The sequence below is a fragment of the Neovison vison genome, chromosome 13, assembly GCF_020171115.1.
Source record: "Neovison vison isolate M4711 chromosome 13, ASM_NN_V1, whole genome shotgun sequence".
In the NCBI taxonomy this organism is placed as follows: domain Eukaryota; kingdom Metazoa; phylum Chordata; class Mammalia; order Carnivora; family Mustelidae; genus Neogale; species Neogale vison.
The window spans coordinates 118,195,526-118,218,320 of record NC_058103.1 but is presented as its reverse complement, the minus strand read 5'-3'; the positions used below and the strand labels follow the sequence as shown (position 1 = coordinate 118,218,320).

At 41.1% G+C, this 22,795-nt stretch overlaps 1 protein-coding gene across 3 annotated transcripts in view; it reads right to left on the bottom strand.

Moving 5' to 3' along the window:
* Window positions 1-22,795, bottom strand: part of PEAK1 (pseudopodium enriched atypical kinase 1) — a 332,635-nt gene that overhangs the window by 85,303 nt on the left and 224,537 nt on the right. For all 3 annotated transcript variants that reach the window (XR_006381652.1, XM_044230658.1, XM_044230659.1), the window contains one exon: window positions 10,162-13,421. Coding sequence is in view for 2 of the 3 variants with exons in the window: in XM_044230658.1 (XP_044086593.1) it covers window positions 10,162-13,304 (3,143 nt within the window). In the remaining variant the exon portion in view is untranslated. The remainder of the gene's footprint in view (window positions 1-10,161; window positions 13,422-22,795) is intronic.

Sequence of the window (22,795 nt, the reverse complement as noted above, 5' to 3'; positions counted from 1 at the left end):
AAAGAGACCCAGACTCTAGGTACTTCAGGGAGTTGCAAACCTGTGCGGTGTCTGGCTAGAATAGACACCGGCCACTAGCATGCCTGACAACCATAGACAAATCAGATATTATAGCTTAGTCTGGAGACTTGGCCAACTTTTTCTGTGAAGTCAGTAATATTTTAGGCCTTATAGGCCATATGGTGTCTGTTGCACTTAGTTGCTGTTATAATGCAAAAGGAGCCATATACAACATACAAATGAACGAGTGTGGGTGTTTTCCAATAAAACTTCATTAGAGAAACAGGTAGACAAGTTGGATCCGCCTATAGGCCATAGTTCTCCAACTTTTGGTCTATACTCTTGAGCCTTTTAGTGGATTAGAAAGCTCCTAGCATTGACTCCTGATTATTGAGGACTCTCAATAAGGACTCTAAGAAGATCAAAAAGATCTTGGAAGGATAAAGAAAAAGCTTATATAGACGAATGGCATTCCTAAGGGAGTAAAGGTGTGCCAAATCTTATCTGCCTGTCCAAAAGAGAAGTTGGTGGAGGTTTGGACAGAATCCCAGCAGTGTGAGGCATAGCTGAATTCCTGAGATGTTTCTGGGAGTCCGAGAGAAAAAAGATATAAATGACACACAGAAATGCATGCTGGGGATCTTTGCTAATTAGGAAAATGTTGTTTCAGGGCTGATGAAGCCAGAAAGTCTTGCCAAAAGAGGCCATTCATGAGCAAGCGAGATCTTAAACTTTGGCTGGAAATATTATCGTTATTTGGGGTGAGTTATGGTATTTTCTTAGGTATTGGCTAAGGTTTTCTAATTGATTAGAAAAAAAAATTTGAACTAAATTTTTAAGGACATATGATTGGCAATAGATACTGCCTACTGATTACAAAATAAAGATGATTTAATCAATAATAAATTTACCACACTGATTATTGAAAAGACTACTAAAGACATAGTTGAGAAAGAAGGAAATTGAATCCAGAAGAAAGGAGTGAAATGAAGATGGAATAGTGTAAACAAAAAAGTGACAAACATGTGAATAAATCCAAAATGAAAAGGATGATGTGATCGGAAGTGACTAAGGGTAGGGCAAGTTTCTTTTTTTTTTTTTTTTTTTTTTATTTTTTTTTTTTTCCCAATTTATTTATTTTCAGAAAAACAGTATTCATTATTTTTTCACCACACCCAGTGCTCCATGCAAGCTGTGCCCTCTATAATACCCACCACCTGGTACCCCAACCTCCCACCCCCCCGCCACTTCAAACCCATAGCATGGAGGACAAGGGGCGTTAGAGAGTAGTAGGGAATTTGGGTAAATTGGAAGGGGAGGTGAACCATGAGAGACTATGGACTCTGAAAAACAGTCTGAGGGGTAGGGCAAGTTTCTTAAAACTAGGCAGTCAGTAGAGAATCCGAGGAAGTGACATTTAAATTGATAGTTGAATGGGGTACTTGGGAGGCTCAGTTGGTTAAGTGTCTGACTCTTGATTTCAGCTCAGGTTATTCAGGACTGAGATCAAGACCACGCTGGACTCCATGTTGGGCAGGGAGCCTGCTTGGGATTCTCTCTCTCCCTCTTCTGCAACACCACCCCCCATCTCTAACTTAGACAAATAAATAGACAAGTAGCCAGCAGAATGGCAAGGAGCCTGCCATACAAAGATCTGAAGAAAGCATTCCAGAGAGAGAATAGCTGATAAAAAGGGATTATGTTTGGCATGTTTGAAGAACAGAAAGAAAGAAAACTATTTTGTGAGAAGCTCATGAACAAGAGGATGAGTAGGAGATAGGTTAAACAGGTAGGCAGTGGTCATATTATGTATGGACTTCCTTCACTGTGTTGACACTGGTTATTCTTGAGAGATTAGAGATTAAAACAGGGAGATCAATTAGGAAAATACTTTCCCTAAATGGAAAGGAAAATGCTTTTCCTAAATGGAAAAGGAAAATCAGATGAGATGATGGTGGCCTGGACCAGTGTGGTAGAAGCAGAGATGGAAAGAAGTAAACAGATTTGGCATATATTCTAGAGGTTGAATTAATAAGATTCACTGATATTTTGCATGTAGGGGGTGAGGAAAAGAAAGACCAAGGGGGTGCCTGGGTTAAGCCTCTGCCTTCAGCTCAGGTCATGATCTCAGGGTCCTGGGATCAAGCCCCACATTGGACTCTGCTCAGCAGGGAGCCTGCTTCCCCATCTCTCTGCCTGCCTCTCTTGCCTACTTGTGATCTCTCTCTCTCTGTCAAATAAATAAATAAAATCTTAAAAAAAAAAAAAAAAGAAAGACCACGGATGACTGCTACTTTCCTGGAACAAGTAACTGGATGGATAGTGGGATCATTTACCAAGAAGGGAAGACCTGGGATGGAATAGATTTGTAGGGAAAAATCAAGAGTTCTGTTTTGGACATGTTTCATTTGAGATGTCTACTTGATGTTCAAGTGGAAATGCCAAATGGGTAAGTATGTGAATCATGGGGGAGGTCCAGAAGGGAGTCATCAGAATATATTTAATATTTAAAATCTTTTTCTTTAAGATTTTATTTATTTGACAGAGAGAGAGTGCACAAGCTGGGGAAGTTGTGGGAGTGGGGCACAGGGAGAGGAAGAAGCAGGTTCCCTGCTCTGCAGAGAGCCTGATGTGGAGCTCAATCCCAGGACCCTGGGATCATGACCTGAACCGAAGGCAGATGCTTAACTGACTGAGCCACGCAAAAACCCCTAGTATTTAAAATCCTGATACTAGATGCTGTTTAGCCAGGAGTTAGTCATTAAAGTTTAAAGAATCCTTTCTGGTATATGGTCATGATAGGAGGAAAAAAAAAAAAGAACTTACCTTTTGGAGATACATACTAAACATTTACAACAAAATGTCTGGAATTTGTTTCAAAATAACAGGAGAAGGAAATAAGGGTATAGATGAATCAAAACTGGCCATAAACTGGTAATTGTTGAAATGTGGTTTTAGGGCAAATGGTGGCTCATTTTACTAATTTATCTGCTTTTGTATATGTTTAAAATTTTCTTTCACAAAAAACTTTAAAATGAAAATAAATAAAGGACCCATTTTAAGACAGTGTCCAATGAAAAGGCAGTCCTAAAGTACTGATGTCATGGTAAACCTTATAAATAAGGCATTCAGAAAGGAAGGAAGCCAGAATAACTGAGGTTCAAGAGCAAGAAGGTAAATAAGAATAAACAGGTGACAAAATTCACATATATAGGGCCTTCTGCATGTGGGGATATGACTGGATTTACGTTAAGAAAGCTGTTCTAAAAACAGACTACAGGGGTAAGACATTCAGCAAGGATTATTCTAAATTCTGGTGCCCTAAATGGAATTTATAAAGAGGCTAACCCTATTGCTAGATACTGTGCTAGATGCTTTACTGTTATCAATTTAGTGCTCACAGTAGCTCTGTAAGGTAGGTATTATTATCTCTGTTGTACAGGTTGGGAAGCTTCAGCTTAGAGAGGTTAAGTCAAAAGCCACACAACTACCAGTAGTATAGATGGAATTCAAATCTTAGTCTGACTCTAGTGCTTTTCTCACTAAGTGATATTATTCCTCATGATATGGACACCAAAGAGTTGGAGAGATGGTAGGTAGGCCAGTGCTTCTAAAAACAATAGTGAAGGAATTCCCACGGGATCATAGACCAGAATAACCACTAAGTTACCTTCTCTTCATCCAGACTAGTCAGAAAGAAATGATGCCTATGGATATATTCCTGAGTCAAAATTTGACTAACATCATGGTAAACAGTATTTCCATTTTGCAGCCCATTTTCAATAGTACTGCCAATAGAGATTTTATTTAAAAAAAAAAATTGGGGCACCTGGTTGGCTCAGTTGGTGAAGCATGCAACTTTTGATCTTGGGGTTTTGAGTTCAAGCCCCACATTGGGTGGAGAGATTACTTAAAAAATAAAATCTTAAAATAAAAATTTAAAACAAAAAAATTTAAAAAGTCACACACTAGGGGTGCCTGGGTGGCTGAGCTGGTTAAGCGTCTGCCTTTGGCTCATGTGATGATTCCAGGGTCTTGGGCTCGAGCCCCTTACTGGGCTCTGTGCTCAGTGGGGACCCTGCTTCTCCCTCTCCTTCTGCCACTCCCCCTGCTTGTGCTCTCTCTCTCTAATAAATAAATAAAATCTTAAAAAAAAAAGTCACACACTTTCCCCCTTAGATACAGTTTCTGCCCTGAGGTGCCTGAATGGCTCAGTGGGTGAAAGCCTCTACCTTCGGCTCAGGTCATGATCCCAGGGTACTGGGATCAAGCCCCGCATCGGGCTCTCTGCTCAGTGGGGAACCTGCTTCCTCCTCTCTCTCTGCCTGCCTCTCTGCCTACTTGTGATCTCTGTCTGTCAAATAAATAAATAAAATCTTAAAAAAAAAAAAAGAAGAAAAGAAACAGTTTCTGCCCCAAAATCTAAAGATAAGGGCCAAATATTTCAACATATCATGTAAGCCTCTTCACATCTTGTCTCAGCACTTCTCAAACTTTTTGTTTGCAGGATTCCTTTACACTTAAAAATTATTGACAAGTTCAAGGGCACTTGTTTATGTGAATTCTACCAATTGATACCGTATTAGAAATTAAAAATGAGACAATTTAAAAATAATTACTAGTTCATTTAAAAATAATAAACCCTTTAAAAATAGGGTTTATTTTATAACATCATTTTCAAATCTCTTTAGTATCTGACCTAAGAGAAGACAGCTGAATTCTCACATGTGCTTCTGCATTCAATCGGCTGTGATATGCTGCTTTGGTTAAAATACAGTTGCCTCTTGAACAACACAGGGGTTAGGGGAACTGCAGTCAAAACCTGTGTATAGGGGCACCAGAGTGGCTCACTGGGTTAAGCTCTGCCTTCGGCTCAGGTCATGATCCCAGGGTCCTGGGATCGAGCCCCACATTGGGCTCTCTGCTCAGCAGGGAGCCTGCTTCCCCCTCCCTCTCTGCCTGCCTCTCTGCCTACTTGTGATCTCTGTCTGTCAAATAAATAAAAATCTTTAAAAACAATTTAAAAAAAAGGCCTGTGTATAAATCTGACTCCCCCAAAACTTAAAAATAGTAACCTACTATTAAGCAGGTCTTAGTTATAGCCAATTAACACATTTTTAAAAAAGATTTATTTATTTAAGAGAGTGAGAGAGAGAGCAACGCAAGTAAGCACAAGCAGGAGGGCCATAGGGAGAGAGAATCTGAAGCAGCTTCATGCTGAGTGTGGTGCCTGATGAGGAGCCTGATCTCATGACTCCTGAGTTTATGACCTGAGCTGAAACCAAGAGTCCACTGCTTAACTGTGCCACCCAGGTACCCCAATTAACACATATTTTGTATGTTATATGTATTATATACTGTATTCTTAAAATAAAGTAAGCTAGAGAAAAGAAAATGTTATTGAGAAAATCATAAGGAAGAGAAAATGCACTTATAGTACTTTACAGTATTTATTGAAAAATCTATATATAAGTAGACCCATGCAATTCAAACCTGTGGTGTTCCAGGGTCAACTATATATTTAAAAAATGTGATCTCATCCAGATATCGAGGTGGGAAAGGAAAAAGTCTATTAGTAGACTTTTAGATAATTGTGGATATTCTCCTTGGTACCATATAAGAACTTGATAAGTGGAAGTCTTAAAGATTATTTGCAATGTGGAATCTGAAACCATATCAATAAACTTTCTGGCCTCAGTTGCATTGAAAAATATCCAGCCAACTTGCAGTTTCAATGGATCTTTTACTTGTGCATAATTTTGTAATATTGTGCATTAGGTCATTTGAAATTACTAGTTCACTGAGTTATGCAGATCTTCCAAATGTTGACACATTTCATTATATATTAAAAAATCTTTTTTAAGCAAATACCACCATTCTCATCAGAAAGATCCTTAAACATCAGGAAGCTGTCAAAGTCATGATAGCAGATAAAAGTTTTTAAAAATTCTTATTTTTATTTGAAAGCCTTAACTTTTTATCATTGAAAACAAATGTTGTCAGTTGTTTTCCTTGAGGTAATAGGCTTACTATGTTCATTCTTAAGAAAAGCACTCAAGTCTGAATAGCCACAGCGGGTCTGCCACCTGTTCTTTCAAGGCAGTCCATGAAAACGGTGACTAGGGGATTGGGTGGCTGAGTCGGTTAAGTGTCTGCCTTCAGCTCAGGTCATGATCTCAGGGTCCTGGGATCAAATCCCCTCACTGGGCTCCCTGCTGAGAGGGAGAAGCTCCCTTCTCCCTCTGCCTGCTGCTCCCCCTGCTTGTGCTTTCTCTTTCTCTCTCTCTTGACAAATAAACAAATAAAATCTTAAAAAGAAAAGAAAAAGGTGGTTCGCTCAGCTTTGTAACTCAAACTGTTTTTCCTTGCAATAACCACCATACTTTGGTATTCAACAGAAATAATCTATGTATACTTCCCACTTCATCACATGGAATGTTTAAACGGACACAGTCTCAAGAGCTGAGATTTAATAAAATTTACTACTTCACCAAGGACATGCTTAAATGAACTTTTTTTTTTTAAAACTATTTGTACAATATTATTCCATGGCTTTGACCTGTGTTAAGGTGTAAGTAATTTTGCCTTCTATTGTTTTTGTACCATCAGTGCAAATGTCAGTGCAGTGAAAAGAATAATGTCTCATTATGAAAACGGTGACTTTTGCATGATCACTATTTGACCTTGCCTTGACCGCATTTGAAGAACCACGGGTCTATTCATTATCCTTTTCCAGCCACCTGTCTGGACCCTGTTTGCTATCATCTTCTCTGTGACTCTGCATATATTGTTCCTTTTGTCTGCAATGTCTTTCCCAAGCAGCGGGAAAAATCCTATCTGTCTTTTAAAAACTGGTTTGTATTTCATTTCTGAGAAGTCTCTTTTAAGCTGATCTAATCTCTGTGCTTTATGCTTCGGTACCATGACACACATACATTGTTTTAGCATTTATTATATGGAAGGCAGAGGGGCTACTGACATCTTAAAGCACCCAACCTATGCCAGACCCTGTGCAAAGTCTTGTACATATTTTCCCTTTATACCCTCAAACTAACTCCAGTGATAGCTGTCATTACAATCACTGTCCCCTGAAGGACCGGATGGAGAGCTGAAGTGAAGTCAAAGCCAAACCTGTTATTTCAGCAGTGTGATGATCTTTCTCTCATCTGTCCCGATGGCCTATATAAGGCACAGTTAAGACACTCATTTTTTGTTGCCTGAAGAGTCAAATAAATGAATTGAATAACAGTCTAATCCCGTAACAGAAGGCTCTACAAAATCTCTTATCTGTTAGGGTCTAGCATTCAGTTGAGTATTTTTTTATTTCTTATAGTTTGGATTTGGAATCTTCATTACTTATAGAAAAACTTGAATTTTCATTTCTTCCAGCAGTATGTTCCCAGCCACAGGATGCTATTTTAATGATTACACCACCATCAGGCTGGAAACACAAATATTGACATTTGACAGTAACATTTTTCCCTTTCTAAGTTGCTTCAAGTAAATACCAATGGTGTATCTGAGTAAATTAAGTAATTATTAAAAAAGCAAATGGTGTATATTTTTCGAGTATCCATGTTTAGATTAAAACAAAACTGTTTAAAACCCCCTTTTCTGAGACAAATATGAAACGTGACAATTCTAGAGTGTTTCTAAGAAAACCTTAATACCTCAAAAATGCTCTACTTAGAGGACAGCACATTAGCTTTAGATTCTGAATGGTGGTGAGATCAGTGGCTCCCAAAGTATAACCCCAGGGCCAGTGGCCTCAGTATCACCTGGGGACTTGTAAGAAGTGCAAACTCTCAGGGCCCACAGCACCTCAGACCCGCTGCATCAGAAACTTTGTGGGGCCCAGCAATCTCTGCTTTAACAGCCCTCAAGTTACCATGATGCACAGTTAAATCTGAAACCAAGGGGGCAAACCAACTGCACTGCTTCGATCCATGGATGTTACCTTTTTTTAAAAAGATTTACTTATTTGAGAGAGAGAGAGAGAAAGAGCACACATGGGGATAGGAATAGAGGAAGAGGGAGAAGGGAAGCACACTGCCCGCTGAGTGTGGAGCCCACCTGGGGATCAACCTCGGGACCTGAGATCGTGACCTGAGCCCTAACTAAGAGTTGGGCACTGAACTGACTGAGCTACCCAGGCACCCCTCATGGAGTTACTTGTCAAGAACTGATGAATTTTGGAAAATATGACTGGCTCATGTACAAGCAAATCTGTGAAAATATAAGCTATACAGTAAGGGGTCTGCTGTGCCAAGGGCCTGGGCTGTCCTCAGGCCCACATGCAGTGGCAATGCAGCCAAAGTAGAGAATCTCATTCCACAGAAGAGAGGCCAAATCATTGCTTGGCTCTTCCTCCCAGGATGCAGATAAACACACCACAGCCCTACTTAATGAGGAGTGAAGCCATTTACTGATCTGCGAGAACTATCTGACATAAGTAACTCCAACCAGGTGCTGTTTAAATTGCTTTTTTCCTAAATAAAACAGTAACCTGCAATACATGTGTTTTATTACCGCTAGAGTATGATATTCTATCATCCACTTTCAACTACCAATGACAAGACTACTCTTTCCAAGAATATATTACCACTATTCTACTTGCTTTGCTATTATATGGATTTAAGGAAAACAGGAACTTGCTAGCATTTTGACAACTATTTTGGGGTTATATAAAAAGCTTATTTTCGTAAAGAATATATATATAAAACTTCTTAACATTTTGCTAGAAAAAGTGAAGGCATTAAGTATTCATCTTAATTTTTATCTGTATTGTTCTAACAAAAAGCTGGCCTTATGAGCGGATCTACACTCTCATAAGAGTTTGCCAAAGAAAGGGCCAGGCCTGGTAGAGAAGGCTTACTGTGTAAGTAAGAGGGAGGCAGACTTAGAATCAGATGAAAGAAATACTCAGGGCATATCTCTGCTTAAAAATAAAAAGTACTGGGTGCCTGACTGGCTTAGTCAGTAGAGCATGCAACACTTGGTCTTGGGGCTGTGAGTTTGAGCCCCATGCTAGGTGTAGAGGTTACTTAAAAATAAAATATTGAAAAAAAAAAAAAAGTACAGGGGATATAAGGAAATCATCCCATCCGTTACAAACTTGGGATAATAGTTCTTATTTTTATTGGCAGTTCGTTAATTTTGCTTACAATACAAATGAGAAACAAAAAACTTAAGCTTCCTAAACATGAATGTTCATATGAATGATTACAGGTGAAAATATAAAAATCTTGCTTGCTCTTATGTTTGTGAACAGTGCAACACTGTGGGAAGAATACAATGAATCAGACAGACCAAGTTTGAATTCTGGCTCTGTCAACTGTGAACTACATGAATCTGCTCACTTCTTAACTTCTCTGATCTTCAATCTCCTCATCGGAAGAATACAACCAATTTGTAAGGCTGCTGTATGGATGGGAGACAAATCCTGGGAATGTGATCACGAACACTTACTTGAGAAAGGAAGTGAACAGCTAGAGAACCGAGTGGATGTGAATGGGTGTGCACTTGCCAGCTGCCATCAGGATTCTACTCCTGGCTGGGTCTCAACCTCAATGACCAACTTCTCTTCTGTCGCCCACGTGTTAAATCATTAAACTGCTGGCCCTGTCTCCACTGCACACTCCCCTCCCCCTTTTCCACAATACTTAGGAAGAAGAGACACAATAAAAACCCAAATACTCCCTCAAAACAAAGTAATGCATGTGGGAGCTAACACCTTGGTGAACACCAAAATGAATGGCTTGAGGAGCTTTATTCCATCTACAGTGAGGGTAAGAAGAGTGCCACCATTTATTCATTTGATCCTGTTTCTTCCTTACACTATCATAGGATTTCAAAGCAACGTATTATTTACTGCTATTAAGGTGTTATGGATTTGCTTTTCTGTGTTCAAGCCCCTTTCCATTCACCAGAATGCAGCAGGCTACTTCAGCTAATGCTCCAGGGCCATAAACCTTGCTTGGTGCAGTAAGATCACTTTAATAATACTCTAATCTTGGAATGCAGTTATAAAGATAGACGATGGCCACCAAGTGCTACTTATAAACATAATTGGCTCTTATGTAATCTCAAAGATGTAAAAAACTTAGCACCTAAAAATGTGTTAAAAATAATTCCCATACTCTGCCATTCTAGTTTACATACCTGAGGATTTTTTTAGGAACCTGTGATGGAGAAGAATGACTCCTTTTCTTCTTCTCTGAGTCCTGCAGTAACCCATCCTCTGCCCCATCCTTCTCTCTGACGGCTGCCTGGTCTGCTCTGGCCTTCTGATCGGCGCCGGGCTGGCTTTGGGCAGGATCGCACCTGTACATGAAGACAATGGCCGCCTTCTCGCTGGACTCTCCTTTGGCCTCTGTGAACCAGTGATGGCGCTGGACTGGAGGCGGCGGCAGCATGTGGATGACTGTGCCATCCAGGCCCACCAGTTTTCCTTTCTCTCGGTCTTTCTCTTTATCCTCTTCCTCATCTGTTTTCCGGCGGCGGAAGAAGCTTTTAAATGATATCCAGCGCTTAGGTTTCGCATCAGCGGCCCGCCTGCTGCCTTCAGAGTGCAAAATCGATTCAGCTTCTGTTGACCTGGTAGGACTGGTGGGCTTGGTCCAGTTGGTGAAATGCCTCTGCAGAAGGTTGCTTGCATGATAAGGGGAGGAAGTAGAGCGAGGTGGGGGAAAGGGAGGTGGTGGCTCGCTCTGGGGGTTGGCCACTAATTTGGAGAGAGGACTGGTGACCGGCTTTGTGAGCGGATCTTTCCGTGCTTTGGTCGTCGGGCTTTCTGTGGTCTGCGGGGCTTCAGCTTCAGCACCGGGCTGAGCCGTGAAGAGAGATTTGGGTCGGGCTGGTGTACTCTTAGGGGTACTCTTAGCATCGGCGTCTGGAGGAACCGCGTACAGCTCTTCCACGCTGCATGCTTTCGGGCCAGACTGGGGCATTTCTGGAGGGGACTGCGGCGGCTGGATAGAAGCCACAATCTGAGAAAGCACCGTGCTTGCTTTCTCCCTGCTGCTGCTGGTGGTGGTGCATGTCATCGGAGACTCCTGAGGGCCTTCGGTTTTGGCCCCAGGTTCTTGAGTGGTTCTCTGGATCTTTGTTGGGGAGCTGTGGCTAGAACTATAGCTTTTCTGCGGTGAAGACTGACCTCTGTTAAGACAGCTGTTAAACTCCTGAACCTTTTGAGCCACTGAGCCCCTTTTACGCTCTGTGCTGTTGGAAAACCCCTTGGCTTGGGGACAGTCAGTAGGTTTGCTGGTGCTGTTATCGGACACTTTGCTGTCAGTTTCTATTTCTTCATAAGTATGGCTTATTATACTGGTGGTTTTTTCCTTCACTGAGAGTTCTCCACTTGTTCCGAGAAAACTTTTGTAAATAGCTAGATTGTCATACGCATTTGGATTGATGACAATGGGGACTTTGATGGCATTTTTGGAACTCCGAGCATAAGTCGGCTCATCATGAATGATAATTGGAAAAGGTGGCATACCAGCATTGTTGTAACTATTGAATTTTATTTCGGACAGATTGGGTGACTTAACAGGGATAGTTTTAGAGGAAATGTTTGTCGTTGTAGGTGAAGTGGGTGCTGACTTGTGACAGTTTTTCCTCGGAGGGATGTTTGGTCCAGTTCCACCGCTAACCAATTCCACCCTGGGTATCTTTTGTCGCGGGCTGGTGCTGGAAGTCCACACTTCCTGGTATCGTATTGCACTGGAGTTTTGGAAATGGGCACCTGTTTGTCCTGATGTCAGCGCGGGCGATGTCACCGGAGAGTTTGGAGTAGAAGATGAGATTTTTGTCTTGGGGCTGTTAACAGGGCCCTCGAGGTGCTCACTGGCCATGGCTGCCGACACGTCCACGATAGTATATGGCTTGCACAGTGGCTGTTCCAGATTGACAACTCGGTAAGGCTTTGCTTGCTCTTCCACGGGGACGAGGTTTATGGTTATGGCTTGGCCAGCGATATCTGTAGAGGCTTTACTTTCTTGCTTCTCAGTTTGTACGGCAATCTTGCCATCTTTCTCTTCCAGTCGGAGAGCAAGGACAGCTTTGTGTGTTTCTGGTACTTTTACTGAGCTTTTAGGTGCTTGTGAGGAGTCCTTCTCCTGACTATTACCAGAGAGACTTTCACAATTGGGCTCCCTTTCTTTCATGTCCTTAGACTCTCCGGGGTTACCCGGAGATACTCCCCCATTACAGATCTTCTGGGATAAACTACTGGCTGTCTCAGAGCGCGATTCTTCTGTTAAAGAAGAACCTGGTGATGCAGAATCAGAGGATGCCATGCTCTGAACGCTTCCTGGTCCATAGGAGGCCACAGAGTTTTCTTCATAGCCGTTTAGGATTTCGTCATAGCTGTCATCATAGTCGACAGCACAGATCCTCTGCAGGGACTTATTTCGCAAGGGGACCGTATTCCATTTTTTGTCCACAAAGAATCGAACAGGAGACAAAGTATTTGCCCTGAAGTTAGCAAAGCGGGGTTGCCCTCTCATGCGAATCTCCATGGCCAACAGCTCTTCATCGCTCTCATCCCAGCTCTCATGCTCCTCCTCCATGTTACTGAAAAGTACATCTTCTTCACTCTCCTCGCCGCTAGAAAACTCTGGGTAACAGAACCGGCCCCCTTCATTACTGATCACTTCTGTGCTCCCACTCAGAATCACGTGCTTGCCTTGAGTATCCTTGATCCCACCCATCATGCAACTCGGTGGAAGCTTTCTTTCCAGTGATCTTTTATAGCAATCATTTATTCTTCCTAAGAATGTTTCTCTGGAGTTTGTTTCATTTCCTCTTATCTGAGGGGTGGCATCCAAGCCTGCTATCTCCTTTAACACATCCGTTAGTCCATTATTGTTATTTGATACCTTCTTTGCACTATCATTATTGCCATAAGGCTTAGGAACATGGCTAAAGCCTTCAATGTCATCTTCATTATTATTATTAAGTGGTTTCTGATTCAAGGGTGTCCTGTTTCGGTTCCATCCTATGATGACAGGTTTGTTCTCACAGTGTTCTTGGATACTAAGTTCAGCACATACACTTTGCCCATCTGCCACCATCATAGTGGGCTTCACAGCTATAGTGGGTTTTTTAGCCACAGGAGGACGGAAATTTCCAGTGTTCCTCATGCGGTGGTTGTTACTGTGATTGGCATTAGTTTTCACATTGCCATGGGTGATGGGTGCCTTCTCAGGGTCTGGGGGAAGCTGGTGCAAGCTTTTAGGTTTAAAGCAGTTCTTGCATTCACCAGGTTTCCAAACGTGTTCAGTAAAGGTGTTACAAGCAGACATTTTTAAAAAAGGACCTTCACAGACAATGCTTTCTTTTCAGTGCATGGTAGTAAAACTTTCGTCCATCAGTTTTCACCTTCCCTTGGTACCATAGCAGCTCTTGTAGGGATGATCAATCTGTGGGGGGAGGGAAAAAAAGAAAACCTAAATGGAAAAGGCACTATGAGGCCTTAAATCAGATAAATGACTTAAAACAATTGGCTCCACTCCTCAACTTTTCCTTAAATTAAAAGATTGAGAGATAAACTAATTTGGGCACTTTCCAAACTCCCTTTAGCCAATCAGCATTCTGGAAAGTTTTGCAGCCATAATTTTGTACCCTCTCACTGAACTATATATAATCTTTTCCTTGATGTCTATGTGGCAATGATACTGTGACCTTGCCCTTTGGGAGTGTCTTTGAAACTGCTCTTTTTAGTATCTCCCAACCTGTCTGACACTTTGTAGTCTGCTGAAGGTTCTTCTTCTTCTACCTAGCCTTTTAATTTTGGGTATCTCATAGACTCCTCAATCTTGATGCATTCAAAACAAATCCTCTGGCTATCCCTTTTCTCAACTTCAGGAACCTTTTCTACTCTAACAAGCCTTCCCCTGTACTCCCTAGGCCACCTCCTTCCTCTTCCTGTACCCTATTTCAGTTAGGTCATTATCATCTACTTAGATAGCTAAGCTCAATTCCTGACACCTCTTTCCTCACGTCTAACTCCATGTCTAACAAACTCCTTAAATTAGTCTTGTCAATTTGGTCTATTACATTTCACTGGAACACTTTCTTGCCATTAGCAGACCCTGCTAATAGTTCAGAGACTCGCCATCTTTTACCTAGATCCCTGCAACAGGCTCTCAACGATCTTCATGTCTGCATCTCACCCCATTTCAACCCAACATTTCTACATTGGCTACTCAAAGTGTGGTCCTCTGACCACACTTTGTTAGAAATGCAGTATCTCAGGTGCAACCCCCGATCTACTGGATCAGAATTCATATTTAATGAGAGTCTCAGGTGATTCTATTGTTCTGTGTACTACTATCAAATTCATTCCTTTCTAAAATTAGCATTTTCTAAAATGCTAATATGCTCAACTTATTACCTACTTAAGTATTAGGTGGCTCAATCTTTTTTTTTTTTTTAAAGATTTTATTCATTTATTTGACAGACAGAAATCACAAGTAGGCAGAAAGGCAGGCAGAGAGAGAGAGGAGGAAGCAGGCTCCCCACTGAGCAGAGAGCCTAGAACACTGGGATCATGACCTGAGCCGAAGGCAGAGGCTTTAACCCACTAAGCCACCCAGGCGCCCCAAGGTGGCTCAATCTTACATAATGCACTGACTTCCAAATGTCAGTTTGCAGACTAGGGGTTACCAGGTAAATAAGAACCACTCAGGGAAGCACCCTAGACCCACCTAGTCAGTCTCTGAGGGAAGACTCCAGGAATCTGATTTTTTAACAAGTTCTCCAGGTTGTGTTTTTTGGTTTGTTGTTGTTGTTGTTGAGTTCTATGTGCATTAAGGTATTGGAACCTCTGAGTTATAGGACGGGATGGGATATAAGTTAGGTTTTCACAATATGGTCCTTGCCTCCCTGCCAGCCTTATGTCTTAACAATCAACTTGTCTTATTATACTGTAAATCCCACTGGGCTACTCTTTTCCTTGGTATTATGAAAGCCACTTAGACATAGCTCCATGAACAAGCACTTTCATTTTTATTTGTCTGTCTCCCCACTAGTTTTTGAGCCTCTTCAAGGTATGGGCTGTATCTTATTCATCTCAATACGTCTAGCATAAGGATCTGAATAAACACCAGTTGACTAAATGTGTTCATTTATTTAAAAAACAAACAAACAAACAAATCGTATGACGACCCTCTCTTTTGTCTTAGGCACATAGCTGCGGACTTCCCCACAGAACATCACTACAGTGTTGCACTTCTAATTTGGATATTATAATAGAGTTGGCAGTGGTCATGTTCATGTAAGAACTATTTTAATGGCTGAAGAGTTTAACTTTATGCATGTACAAGGACAGCAACAGAATCCTTTATTTGGTCAGAAATGCAGTCTTTCTGCTGAGTTTTGGCACATGTAAAATGAAGAAAAGAATATTTTTTTCCGCTCGTGGGTGTGCGTGTATACACCTGCACACAGAGCTAAGTTGTGTGTGAATACTGTTCATAAAGTCCTCTTGACTCAGTTGAAGAAGTACAGACTTAAAGATTAAAGGATTCCACACAAGAGAGTACAACAACTGGGCCAAAACCCAAGTTCATTCTTTGCTGGAGATCATCAAATTGTTCTTTTCAATATGGTTAAAATATATTTTTCAAGCATTTGTTTGGAAACATTTGTTTAGTCTTTCTGATATTCTAAAAGCTATTCCTTAGTTGATAAAAACATTTCCTGCTAGTCTGAGATTGGAACGTTTTGAGCAAAGGGGAAGAAAGGCATAAAACTAGGCTGAAAGGGAGAGCAGGGGCCAGATCATGCAGGGCCATTTATGCTTTGCAAGATTACAGAGTTTATGCTAAGAGGAGTGGGAAGCCACTGAAGGGTTTTAAGTAGGGGAAGCAACACGATCCAATTTGCATTTTAAAAAGAGAACTCTGACCCCAAAATAATGAAATCCTTAGGTCTAAATCTAATAAAACATGTGCAAAATCTACAATCTCTACGCAGAAAACTACAAAGCACTGTATCAAAGACTTAAATAAATGGAGAGAGATACCAACTTCTCTCAGTATTAAAAAGGTGTCAATTTTCCCCAAATTGCTCTGTAGATTCAGCCTAATTCTAACAAAATCCAAGCAGGATTTTTTTTTGGTAGAAATCAACAAGGTAATTCTAAAATGTATTCAGAAAGGCAAAGGAACTAGAATAGCCAAAGTAATTTAGAAAAAGAACAAAGTTGGAGGGCTCACATTGCCTGACTTCAAGACTTAGCATAAAGCTACAGTAATCCTGACAATGGGATATGCTCAAAGGATGGAAACAGAAATGTAGGAAGCAGGGCAAGCAAATACTAGCCTATAGGCTGGATCTAGCCTGTCCCCTGTTTGTGTATGTCCCTAAGCTAAGAATGTTTTTAAAATTTTTAAATGATTGAAAAACTCAAAAGAATGGTATTTTGGGACAAGTGCAAATTATATGGAATTCCAAACAGAGTGCCCTTAAATAAAGCTCTACAGGGACATAGCCAGGCTCATTTGTTTCCATTCCCTCTGTGGTGGCTTTGTGCTACGCTGCAGAGTTCAGAAGTTCTGACAGGTGGCAGGCAGCACACTTGTCACCTCGCAGTACTTTCCAAGCACCTACGGACCAGCATTTCTGCTGCTACATGTATCACCCACATGAAAAGATATTTATCAAAGATAAAAGTATGTCAAATTTCACATTAATAGATGAACTTTGTAATAAAGTTTGAGAGGAAACACTAACTTAGCACCCAAGTTAAGCAAAATGTCATCCCTCTCCCAAAAAAGAGTTCCATTCTTTGGATTAGTAGAGCTGCATTTCAGAAAACTGTACTCAAATATTACATTTTGAGTTTAAAAAAATTTCACAGAAAGTTGTTTTCTCTTATTAAACGAGTACTTACACAATGTCTTCAATTTTGCCTCTTGGCCTGCAAAACCTAAAATATTTACTATCTAGTTCTTTACAGAAAAAGTCTGCTGACCCCTGGCAGATTAAAATAGAACAGAACAGAGTCCAGAAATAGGCCGATACAAATATAGGCAACTGATATTCACCTCCAGCAGTGAATATTCTTTTCAACAAATGTGCTAGAACAACGGGATATCCATAACCAACAAAGTAAACCTGGATTCATACCTCACACCTCTTATACAAAAATTAACTAAAAATGGAGCAGAGATACAAGTTTAAGGTGTAAAGCTCTAGTACTTTTATGAGGAAAAAACAGGAGAAAATCTTTGTGACCTTGAGTTAATCTGAGTTCTCAGATACAAAGCAAGAAGCACAATCCATTAAAAAAACAAACAAGTGAACAACAACAACAACAAAAAACCAGACAATTTGGATTTTATCAAAATTAAAAATGTTTGCTCTGTCAAAGATACTGATAAGAGAATGGAAAGACATCCTACAGATGAGACTTTTTTGCAAAGTACGTATCTGACAAAGGACTTTGTATCCAGAATATATGAAGAACTTTCAAAATTCAATAAAAAAAAACAAATCTAACTTTAAAAAATAGGGAAAAGTTTGGGCAGACACTTCACCAAAGGTATATGGATTGCATATAAACACGTGAAAGATGTTAAGTAGCCTTAGTCGTACAGAAACGCACATTAGAATGGCAATGAGCTACCTACCTCTGTGCACCCACCAGAATGGTTAAAATGCAAACAAACAGGAAAACTGACGCTAGGGAAGATATGGTACAACTGAAATTCCCGTGGCACTGGTGGGAATGCAGATGGCACAGCCACTTTCGAAAAGAGTTTGCAGTTTCTTATAAAGTTAAACATAAGCTTTCCAGGAGACCCAGCAGTCTCACCCAAGACGAATGAAAAGTTATGTTTCCCCTGAAGCATGTGCACAAAGGTTTATAGGTAAAAACTCGAACAATCCAAATGCTGTGTGGTGGTGGTTAGGTGACTACAAGCATTTGTCAAAATTCAGAGCATTCTACACCAAAAAACCAAGATTTATTACTGTATAGCAATCACACCTCAATACATCTGACTCAAAAATAAAAGAGCTCTGGCGGCCGATTAGAGAATAAACTGGGGAGAACAGGACAGGAGCCAGGAAACAAAATGACAAGTGGGCAAATGGGCAAAATGAGGTATGACGAGGATCTGCGTTAGGATGTGGCATCAGGGAAGGCGGAGGAATGTAGTGTACGAATGACTAGATTCTGGAGAGAGTAACAGATGTTGAGATTTGGGGGTTATGTATTTAAATGATTTGTGGGGCCATTTACTGAGCTAGACAACGTTGGAGGAGGTGCAACTTTTCGGGAATAAGGTTACTAGTCCATACTTTGTTGCCATATACTAGAGGAAGCGGTTGAATTTAGAAGACTGGAATACAGAAAGGAATTCTGCTGTTCTTGTCTGTTTGGGAATTACTGTAGGAATATCTAGGCTAGTAAGAAACTAGGAGGTAGCTTTCATGGGTAAACCAGGGAGAAGAGAAGAACCTCTGAAGAAAACTCAAAAGCAACAGTCATAATAGTGATGATACACAAGCTGGATGAGGAGATTTCATTCAAGTGGGAGAAGACAACTATTTCAAATGCTGCTGACAGGTCATGAGGAATAAGGGGCCTAAATGCGTCTACTGGACTTGGCAACAGGAGCTCGTTGGTGCCTTTAGCTTTAACTATCATGGTGCAGCCGTGGGGATGGAAAGGAGACTGTGGTCAGTTTCAGAGTGAGAAGATAAGAGTAAGTAATTGTAGATAAGTTTTTGAAGAAGTTTAGGTGGGAACTGAAAGAAAGAGCGAGCCAAGTGGAAGCGGGGCCAGGGTGGTGGTGTTGTCCAGAAAGGATTTCCTTAGTTTAAGATGACAAAAACGAGATCACGCTGAATGTTAATATTGGAGAAAGACACAAGAGAGTGTGAGGCTGAAGAGACAGGGAAAAAGATAATTCCCAAGCCAAGAATGTTAAAACTGCGCAGGCTCCATTTCAATCTTTCTGTTTTATGACTGAGGAAAGCTGAAGGGCCCCCAAAAGGCCACACGGTGAATGACAAAAATATAAGAAAGAACTGAAGCGCGAGGCTACAGCAGGCTACAATCCTTTTTGTTTTAAATTATTATTTTCTTTTGTTACATGGGATTTTCTCTTTTGTTATATATGCTCACTATGAAAAATCAGAAAAGCATAAAAGAAAATAGAAATCACGTGTAATCCTATTACTTGGAAGTAACTTCTATCAATAGTTTGGGACAGTTCATGTCAGTCACCAAGAATTTTTTTAAAAAAGACATTTTTTGCACTATGTTGCACTAAATATAAAAGAATAAGGCATCCTAGCCTAATATCTTGTTAATGAAGTTAAATCTACCGCTGATCAGAGAGGGATTCCATTTTTTCTTTTAAAGCAGTACAGTATATATATTTTTTCCAAGCCTGGTAAATAGTCAAAATAATTCCCCACATCGAGTGCTAGTAAGTTAATTCACTCAAGAGATGGCTCTTGAGCTGATTAGCAGCTATCACATTATCAACAGGACAGACAAATGAGATTCAGCAAGAACACGATGAGCTCATGTCAGCATTGCATGCAACAGAAAGCCATCACTAAAGTGGAGACTTTGGATTTGACAGTCTTTTACAGAGTCTGTGTGCATCTGTATCCACACTGCTGTGAGGACCATGAGATGAAGCAGGCAAACACCTTCAGCCAGCACCAGATGGAGCTGCTGTCTAAGCCACAAAGCCTTAACTATTAGGGCTTCCTTTGTCAACACTAATTATGTTTGGAGACGCACTGAAAGACACTGTCAAAACTACTTTAACTTGTAACAGGCTCTTAGAAAGAGAGGCTGTACCAGATCAGACGCAGCTCCGTCCAAGGGACAATTCTTGGGCTTTACTGTCTTTGTGCAAGAACTTCAGTGGTACTCAGGAACTCGCAGCTTTGCCTGCTCAACACTGACACCCCCAAATCAGGAAACTCCTGTTGCCGAAGTTATGCTTGAGAAGTCAACTATGTGTCTTCTGAGGCACTTAGGGAAACAGGACAGTCTAATCTGGTGTCTTCTATTTATTTGCTAAGACAGGTCTGATACGGAGTAGCCAAATCGAGTGTTCAATAAGAGAAAGCCCTTTGCTTCCCCATTCCTTACAAAGTAAACCTACAGATGGAATGGTTGATGAGAGAGCTGAATGGCTGAGGCTGCCCCTAGAAGCTAATCGCGATTCCATGATCTAAAATCCGATTTTGTGTTTGACACTTTTCAAGACCAAAGCCCTTCAGGCTACAGATGAAGCTATCGAAGAGTAGCCTATTTCACTTCAAGTCATGACAGCTTTTTAAGAACCTATTACTGTTTTTCACTCTCTCTACTGCTATACAGACAATGACAATAATTAGTTTGCTTCAAGTCCAACAGTTTCAAGCAAATTTGATACAAAACAACTAAATCCTCCCTGGATTTCAATCTTGGGAGTAAACAGGCCCACAGAAAGAGCTGGAGCTCCTCAAGCTGGATGTAATTTCCAAGTCAGTGAACGGGGGAGACTGTGTAGGTGGTATATTAAACACCATATATAGAGCATTTCCTAAAGGCACCCAAGGAGAAACTGGTAATAATAAAGGAGGACGGGGCAGGCGCTGCTAAGCTCCTTCCCCAATCCTATGACTCCCGGAGGCCATTATCTTTCTTCATAAAATCTGTCACATTGCCATAGAGACAGAGTCAAGATTCCTCAGTGCTGTACATGGGCTTTTAAGGACACTTTCAATGAGGAACTATTGCCTATATGTCATCCCACACGTTAGTCCATCTCCAGGATACGAGGGTAAAATTTACAAGTCCAGGTTCTCATTAGGCTTTTGTAATGGAACATGTGGGTTACTTATATAAAAAAGGAAAGGAAAATGTGACAAGCATCCCCACGTCACTGTTCCCAACCTTTCCTTCTTCCGCAGTGAAAAATGCTGACCTGATGCCTTAACCAGCTGCCAAACCCTTCAGTATATGACTAAAAGGGTGGAGAGAGGAAGTGAAAGCAAAGCTGCAGGAAAAGGCTTTGTAGGAGATAAAACACAGCTTTAATTTGGAGCACGAATGGAAATTCCATGAGTAAAAGGAACCTTCCTAATTTGAGATCTGACCCCTCCCTACCCCTTCATAAGGGGGAAGAAAAATCACAGTTCCTTGCTATCACATCAGCAAGCAAGACCTTAAGACGTAAGGTTCTCCTGTTTAAAGAATAAAGCGAAGTAAAACCCACTTAATTTGGAAAACTTAACTAAAGCTCTGTAGAAAGGAGGAAGCCCATCCACTTCCAATTGTTCTAACCGCAGGCTTTTCTAACCATTTACTGTTCCTGTCACATGGCAGCCTTCTCCAGATAAGAGCTTTGCGTCAGCAAACGCTCTGCTGTGAGGTGCCACTGCTCAGCTCCCAACTCATCTTTTAAGCTCAAACTTTTCGATGAACCAGTTAAATAATAATAATAATTACTATCAGGGTGCCTGGGTGGCTCAGTGGGTTCAAGCCTCTGCCTTCGGCACAGGTCATGATCCCAGAGTCCTGGGAACGAGCCCCGCATCAGGCTCTCTGCTCAGCAGGGAGCCTGCTTCCCATTCTCTCTCTCTCTCTGCCTGCCTCTCTGCCTAGTTGTGTTCTCTGTCAAATAAATAAAATCTTAAAAAAAAAATTACTATCATAAACTTGCTAATAACTAATTGTAAGATTATAAGCTCTAAAATGTACACTGAACCCACCTCAGACCCCCTATTTGAGAAGGTATACACCAGCTACATCAGAGAGGCGGTTAAAATGTTATCTGGTAGTAACCAAGGACTCCAGCGTTTTACAGTTTTATTCTGTCCACAAGCTGCTCCCTTTGCTTGGAATGTATTTCCTCTAATGCTGTTTCGTTTGGCAAAACTGTTCATTCTCTGAGCCCAAGTTCAAATTTTACCTGTGTGAGAAGATTTACCTGACTTCCTAAACACTGTGCTGAGTGGCAGTTATCTAAGGCCCTAGAAGGCAAGGCTGTGTCTTGTTCACTTCTGTATCTTTTGGATTGCTGTGAATATACTAGCTACGGAACAAATGTTTATTGAATGATGATAACTTTAGCTAGCATTTACTAGCCCCACTGAAGCATTTTATGTATGAAAACTCTTAACTCTCCTAAAAACCTTACAAGGACATGCTATCATGAGCTTCGCTGTACTAAGGAAGAAATGGAGACTTGCCCAAGGTCACATAGTTAATAAGGGACTGTCAGGATGGCTGAATGGCTGAATGAATGCGTGTATGCATTAATGGTAGAGCTCAGCTCTCTGTGGCATCTGGAGGCTGCTTTCTGCTGCCTGAAAGTCCACTCAGCAGCAGCAGCACTGCCGGCCACAGTGGAATTCCACCTTGAACAAAGAAGCGTCAGAGGTAGGCACACCCACACCTGTAACCAACAGGCATAGTAAACCAGCAGCCATAGACAATTAGCTACAGCTGTCCCAAAGTTGTGCTTTCTGTGCTTCCAAGTGAATAAATATCTTGAGGCAAATTAAGCATGATCTTTCAGGAGCCACCCTATTAGGAGGGCTTCTGAAGTCGCTTACTGAGAGTGAACGGTGAGATGCTGCTAGAAGTTGCCTTGCTGTGTTCTTCCACTCCACTGCCCGCAATCACAAAGCCAACTGTCAAGTGAAGAAAGCTGGACTGTAGGCTGACTGAGATGTGAAAAGACAGGTGATCTCTGGTATCAAACAAGGGAATGAAGGGGTGTCTGACCAACTTGGTCAGTAGAGCATGCGACTCTTGATCTCAGGGTTGGAA